Below are 7,810 nucleotides of genomic sequence, written 5' to 3'. Positions count from 1 at the left end.
TTCAAATTAAAATCGCGAAAGAATTCGCTCCTCGATCGTGGAAATGTCAATCGCCCCGGCTTTGGACTAGTTTCGCGTTTGACGAGAAACTCGAGTACGTTTGCACGGTGAAATCGAAAGTTCTTTGTCGCGTGATAGTTGTTCCGCAACTGTGTCGTAGAAGATCCGCTTGAGTCTACATTTTGGAAATTTGCGGTGAAGTCATTTAATCAAAATTGTACTCTTTACTGTTGGCTAAAATATTAATTTCCAAAGTTTGGAGTCGATTTGCCTTTGAGATACAAGTATGTATGAGACACGTAGCTGGAACCACTTCGATAACTCTATAAGTAATACTTTTAGCGACAATTGGTCCAGATGAATGTTGTATGGTTCCGAGGGGGACATAATCTAATGCTATTAGTTTTTCCGTCAGTGGTGCCCGCGAAGGACACGCGAAGGTCAAACTCGTCTTTCTTAATGGAATCGTGTATTATGAACTAGATCAATCGGTCCTCGTTATACCTGAATCAGAATTGCTAACTCCAGCTTCAACGTATCTAAATACGTAAAATACCACTTCTATTAATTTTCTGAAGCATGGAACACGATAGCCTACGCCTCTCTCATTGTGCCGCCGAGAATTTCGACTCGCGCGACTACGAGACCACGCGAAATTGTTCCGAGGGCTTCGCGAATAGGCAAAGCGCGCCGGTAATTGGAGGCGCAGGACGAGAATTACGAAGAAGAAAGGAGAAATTCGTTCTCGCGAGAGCAAAGCCGTTAGGAGCTTGGTCAAGGGTGCTCGAAGACACTTCTGCCCTTTTCCACGCAGTCGCCCGTCACGTACCTCGACCCTTCCTTCCAATACTCTTCTTCCACGCGTGTACGAGACGTGTCGAGTCGCGGCTGCATAGCTCGAGGATTTGGACTCCAAAGAGCCACTCGTCTAACTAGTTTCACGCTTTCCAGCCTCTCTCCAAAGCTCCGTGTTCGCGTGACGTTGAATCACGACTTTTATCGCTCTGTCGGTGACGTCATTGCGCTTGGTAACGCGCGGGTATACCTTTTTGAAAATTAGAGTTACCACGAACTGATGGGAATTGATTTTGGTTTTGAAAATGTTTCGGTGTCCACGAGACAGAAGTTTTCCGAGCTTTTATGGGTAGCTTGAAACAGACGACGGACCTACATTCATAATTGTTACTTATTGGAAATGGGTGGAATGAATATAACAGTCTTTTACTTTTGTTTTGAACGTCTACTTTTATTCGACGGCTCGGAAGGACGTGTTGTTAATTCTTTGCACTCGAGACCTTTTTTTTTTTGGTATCTACCTTTTTTTGGTAGCAACTCGAGATGCTTTCTTGGCATTCTACATTCTACATTCTATATTGGCATGAATGCTAAGCTTCGATTGACTTCGAAGATGTCATTTTATTGACACTTCTAGGTCCAAAGAAATGAAACCTAAAGAAACATTATTGCTGGTTGATTTGCTACGTAAAACCTAGTGGTGACCGAGACTCACCTGGTGGTGCCAGTCCGATACATTAACAGACAAAAAGGGCAGTGCCTCTCAACGCTAGATTCATTTTTGTTTAACGCAAATGTACATGTATATAATTCAACATTACTTGTTTATAATCTAGTAGCTGGGAGTCACGGTCATCTCAGAGGACTAACTGGGGGGACAGAGTTATAATGGCGAAGGATTAGTACAATTCCTAATAATAACAATAATCTAGTAATCTTCTAGAACTGTATCTTAAAAATCAGAGATGAGCAAAATCCTAGGCTTCGAATAAATCTGAAGTTTGCCGATATGTTTGTGTCTTTTGAACATTTTCCAAAGAAGTAAACGAGACAAACACATCGGCAAACTTCAAATTTATTTGAAGCCTAGGGTTTTGTCCATCTCTGTTAAAAATGCCCCGACTCCACTGTCACAAGAACACGCCCTCGACTCTTGAATGTCTCCCTTTCGCGGGTCGATAGCTATGAGTTTAAAAAAGAAGCAAGAAGAAGAAGGGGTGACGATCCGCCGAATTTAGAGAGACACGTACTCCATACACGTGGCACGGTCGTCGATTTTCTTTGAATGGCCGGCCATCGGCGGCAGGACTGGCGGAAACTCGACGGCTAGGTGTTTATGCGAGTAGTAATTATAGCGAACGCCGCGTATGTATATTTTTTCAGAAAGGCGGCCGCGGATTCGCGCGTACCCGAGGATCGTTCGTTCTCTCTTAAGAATAGCGTATCTAAGATAACATCTGTAACAGCGTATCGATGGGATTAAATCGTAGAAAGGCACAGCATCGTTTACCTGTGGCGTGGAACACGTGCAGCTTCTTCGTGCTTCTGGAACTCCGCTCGTCGAACGACAGCTGCACTTTCTTCAGGTACTCTCTGTGCGCTCTCTCGTACTCGTCTTGGCTCACGTTGGCCTGGAAACAGAATACGTCCATCATTTTCGAGAAATTGTGCAAATGTAATGGACGCGACGATCATTCTGGCGCGATGGCGGCGTCTTTGCGATGCTACTGTATAGTAAGGTCAATTAAACAACGAAAATCGCAAAATGTCTTGATTACGGGACCACCTGAGAGATATGCTCTACAAGATCCAAGCGGTTTCGTCCCGATTCGTTGAGCAATCTCGGCGTAATCCGGGAATAAACGTTAAAGAAGTTAAAAAAAAATATACATGTCGAATCGAATAACCTCTTCCTTTTTTAAGTCGGTTAAAAAATCAATTTTGTTTGCTTTGCAAGCATAGTTAGCAACGTCATCTGAAAGATAATCAGATCTTTAATGACAACTTTCAGAACATAACTTTCGGATATTTCAATGTTATTTTCAGGCGCTCTTCAAGAAGTTCAGCGAGGAATTCGTATCGCACGATTATTTCTTGGCTATCTATTTCGCGTAAATTTGAAACTGGTGGGGCAGACGAGAACAGGAAACGAACTTCTCTTGCTGGTCTTGCTTAGACTTGAACTCCTTGCTTGATCTCAACGCTTGCAGCAGTTTCGAGCTAAGAGCTCACCAAACATAGCGAATCTATACATACAAATACGTAAATAAATACAGCTCGCTGCACACACGTCTCAGGCGTGAACAATTTATTATCAACAATCAAATAAATTAGCAAATGGAAAGATAGGGCTTTATCTTTGTTTGCTCTTCAGTGGTCGATGGATTAATTGTACGTTTTTTAGCCTTTGAAGAGACATGCATACAGCATGTGCTTGTTCCAAATGGAAACGTTTATCATTAATGCTCTTACTAATTTGTTATTCATTTTGATTCTTCAGTTCACAAGCACTGACCCGATTTTTCGATTCCTCCTAACATTTTTCCTACGATATTACACCCACTCTCAATTATGTGATTTACATTTTAGAGTGCACACTTCTATTTTATTTCTTTGTTTCAAATGGACCTCTGCTACTACAAACGAGTGTTATTAAAAACTTATTACTAGACTGCGGATCTTTATGCATTTATAGGAAATTTCAATGTGCAAAAATGCAAGAATATGCAAGAATATAAAACTGATTGAAAGCAAAGTTCATGTTATAATATTTGCAGAATAAAACAAATTCCTATTTAGGTTCATCTTTTGTAGCCACGTTCGTGAATATTTTATTTTGCATAAAGATCCGCAGTCTACTTATCACACTCAAACTTTCAGACATTCAGCAAAGTTCATGTTATAATATTTGCAAAATAAAATAAATTCCTATTTAGGTTTCATTTTTGCAGCCACGTTCGTGAAGATTTTATTTTGCATAAAGATCCACAGTCTACTTATTACACTCAAACTTTCAGACATCTTCCATTGCAATTACCTTCCTTGCTAAAAGTGTGTACCAAATGTATTTAAAAAAAAAAAAGGTTAAAATAAGCCTCTATTTTTAACCCTCTTAGACGCCCTCAACTTCTAAACTTCACTTCAAGGAGTCTCCAACGCAGGAGTCTCCATCGCCCTTCTAGCGAACATTTAAGACGACTTCAAATTTCTGACTTCGTCTATTTAAGAATGTTTAGCTTATCGAAGGAATCGTCGTCGTGAATTTTCGGATCGGTTAATTAAATATCGGTCGCGTATCGCGTCCGCAAGGTCGAGCGCAGCGATAATCGGCCCGCGGGCGTGACATCGAAATTATCTAATTTTTTGGTGTCGCGACGCGCCGATTTCAGCGACTGCGCCCGTAGCTCCGCTCGACGCAACGAACCTTTTTTACTTTTTCTAAATGGCTTTATTTAACGGGTAACACCACTCTAGAGGCTGAAAAAAAGGCCTAACTTTGATAATTAATTTTGAGACTATCGCAAAAGAAATGGGATTTCTTTTTACAGGGTTTATTTAACACATATTGAAGTATAAACAAAAAGTGTCGAATTATAATTTTATTACAGAATAGCGGCGACGAAGGGAGTCTCAAACATTGACTTTCTTTAAAACGTCTTCATGGAAGGACGGTGTTCTCGTTGTGTATAAAATCTGGAACGAATAACCAACAAATTTTATAACTATATACCGTTGGCTATAGAAGTACGTAGAGGTTTTTTGTTTAAATCAAATATTGTAGAAATAGCGCATTAACTAATTTTTTGGTCAAAAAATAAATAGTAAATTGTTAATAAGAACGAAAGTGTACATTAAATAAAAAAACCGCTACGTACTTCTATAGCCGACAGTATATATGTTATAAAATTTGTTGGTTTTTCGTTCCAAATTTCGTTATGCAGAATAAAATACCCTGCGAATATTATAATACAAACTTTCGATATTTTTTGTATATTATCGCATACTGTGTGCATCTTGTAGCTTATTGCAGATTCAAATTTCCTATAAATGCATAATTTTCTATAAACATCCGCAGTCGGTTTATCAACGACCCTGCCCCGTGTCTTTTTCCTCTGTTTTCGCACAATTTGCTTCGCGCCGTAACTGGGGAACCCCCTTCGCGGTCCGCGAGCCGTCGTCGCGTCGTCTCGCGCGTTTGTGCTACCTTTTTATCGTTCCCGCCGCCCTTTATTCACCGGACCTGCTCGGACCCCTTTTTCTTCTCGAGCATCCTCGCGATTTTTCGAGTCGCCGGCACTCGACGCCCGCTACCTTCTCGAGCGTCGCGAGAGCCCCCCAGTCGAGTGAGAAAGTCCAGACGCGCTAGACGTTTCCGTAAAATTAACTCGTCTACGGCTACTGGCCGCTTCCAACGCCTCTGAACGACAACGAAGACCTGCCGGCGTTTCGTACATACGTGTTCTCGAACACGTCGAGCTCTACTGGTCTTTCGTATCGTGAGAATCCCTGACCTGGAGATATTAAAGTCTATCAATTTATGAATGGTACTCTGTATTATTATTACACGCTATCATCTAGGCTCCCCAGTTTATCTCGACACAAGAATAGTATTCAGGAACTGTTCTCTGTGACCTATAATCCTACAAAGTCATACATAATTCTATAAAGTCATTGAAACGCATAAAGGAATGGAAAAGATCTTTTGAATGAAAGAGGAGTGTTTAAAAAAGGGTCAACAACTCCAATAACGGCATTAGCGACCTGTACCAATCGATAGTTTTGCATACCAAACGTTACGACGGTTTGAGTGGAATAAGTCGTTAGCCCCGATCTGGAAGGAACGTTGAATTTGAACGAGCACGCTCGAATCCACGAATCAATTGAAATCGTATAAATATCATGCTCGAGAGTCCCGTGGGAGGCTAAAGTTGGATTGTAATCGCAACAAAATCTGTCCGTAGGTCACCCTATTTTGCATAAGATGATTATACTAACAAACCGATTTCCTTAACGTTTTCTCTGCGTTGTAGATACGAGATTTATTTATAGATGTACCATCCAGCTCAAGAATAATTATTGATGCTACCTCGAATGTCCCAGAACTTACACGTTCAATTCTATGTCCTGGGTTAGACTTTCATAGCTAACCTTCTATTTTTTCAGGGCATAAGGATTCAATAATTATTTAAACAGGAGAAAAGGTTGGTGGTTGGATGTTAAGTGCAACCAAAAGAAAGCAAGGTTCAATAATTATTTAAATAGGAGAAAAGGGTGGTGGTTGGATGTTAAGTGCAACCACAAGGAAGCAAGATTCAACGATTATTCAGATACAAGATTGGTCCAAGTGTAAGCGTTCATGAGGAAGACCTGCAGACGAAACGACCAAGAGGTAACAAGCATTTTGGCTGAGCTCGATGCGGAGATGCACGCGGACGCCTCCGCAGCGTCGCGATCGGAGTCGCTTAACTGGTAGCGGTCTTTAAAGTCAGTTAGTCGGCTCGAGTTCCGGTTGGTCTGGACAGTGGCCCCGCGAGTCGTCGCTAATTTCTTTTTCTTTGTTTCCAGTGCATCCGTCCGACGAAAACGACGCACTGTGGTCAATCTTGACAATCTAGATGGACCAATGTATATCAGACGCTTCTCTGGGAAGACATCCGTCCAAGCAGACATTACACAGAGCAACGTTCCACTCAACTTTGGCTATAAACCTTCTTCTAAACGAAGGAAGTAGACAGGGCAGGAAGTAGACGAACGAAGAGGCTGTTTCTCATCCATAACGATGCTACGTGTTTGAAGGAAGAAATAGAATTCCAGGAACTGCCAAAGGATTACGAAGGGACCCCAAAATAGATCTGCCATCTTTGGGATGATCGTGGAAGAATGTATTTTATCGGTGCTGGCGAGAAAACGAGAAATAGGAAAATTAATAGCGGTGGATACCAAAGGAGAACTGGTCTACACAGCGCGGACGAGTTTGCACGTGACGATGCAGCTCCACTTCGAGGAGTAACGTCGACTTCTTTGTTGCGTGCCACCGTGAGTAGAAAACTGGCCAAAGAAGAGGCATTAGCAACGTTTTCAGATGGAAAGCTCGTGCATTGCTATACAGGGATATTTAAAGATTATAGGATCCAAGGTATGTCCATCTTATTCTTTTTTCATAACGTTAAATTGCAATATTTGCTAGACTAATAAAGTATACAAGTTCCTGAAGATAACTGTAAATATATCACGAGTAGACTGCGGATTTTTATGCATTTATAAAAAATTTGAATGTCCAAGAAACTACAAAATGGACACAGTATGCAATTATATACAACAATATTGAAAGTAAAGTTTACTTTACAATATTTGCAAAGTAGAATTAATTCCTATTTAGGTTGAATTTTTGTAGGGTACGTTTGCAAAGATTAAGGTTAAATTGCGATATTTAATAGACAAATAATGTCCCTGAAGATAGCTCTTTGAGGGTATCCGAAGAGAGAGTCCGCGGCCGAGAGTCGGGCCTGCAAGATGACGATTCCCAAACTGCACACAAAATTAACAAAGAACCTGTCAACCTGTCAACGTCACCTGAGCATCCGTGGTATGGTCAGAATCGTTAGGAAATCAGCGTGGGTCGAAGACGAACGACCCGAACGGTCGAGGCGTTGTTTTAATTCCGGCTGCTTCCGGGTTGAGAAAGCACAGCACGCTCGTAATCCACGGCGCAAAAATAAATTCGCGGCGTTTGCGTTTCCCTTGGAATTACAGTTCGCGAAACCGAGAACGGAAGTCGGCGGTTTTCACCCGATTCACAGCGAGGAGAAAACGATCCAGATACACGAGTGTCGTGGACCACCGGATTCGATACTCCAAACGCATGAGGATTTGGTTGGAGGCTACAGTTTCGTTCAAACATTCTAAAAGTCCGTTCGAAATTCCACTGTTTTGGGTAACACATGTGTAGTATCCGCGCCTCCAACAATGAGTCAAACGAGAACATGAATCCGTGGATCCGAGGATCGTGGGTTCG

General features: G+C 41.7%; 1 protein-coding gene across 1 annotated transcript in view; it reads right to left on the bottom strand.

The window, feature by feature from the left end:
• The window catches only part of LOC128874023 (uncharacterized), a 28,211-nt gene that overhangs the window by 7,810 nt on the left and 12,591 nt on the right, over positions 1 to 7,810 (bottom strand). The window contains exon 2 of the mRNA XM_054118250.1: positions 2,306 to 2,426. Within this exon, the coding sequence (XP_053974225.1) occupies positions 2,306 to 2,426 (121 nt within the window). The remainder of the gene's footprint in view (positions 1 to 2,305; positions 2,427 to 7,810) is intronic.

Source organism: Hylaeus volcanicus, chromosome 3, assembly GCF_026283585.1.
Source record: "Hylaeus volcanicus isolate JK05 chromosome 3, UHH_iyHylVolc1.0_haploid, whole genome shotgun sequence".
Taxonomy (NCBI): domain Eukaryota; kingdom Metazoa; phylum Arthropoda; class Insecta; order Hymenoptera; family Colletidae; genus Hylaeus; species Hylaeus volcanicus.
This window is presented reverse-complemented; position numbering and strand designations above follow the sequence as displayed.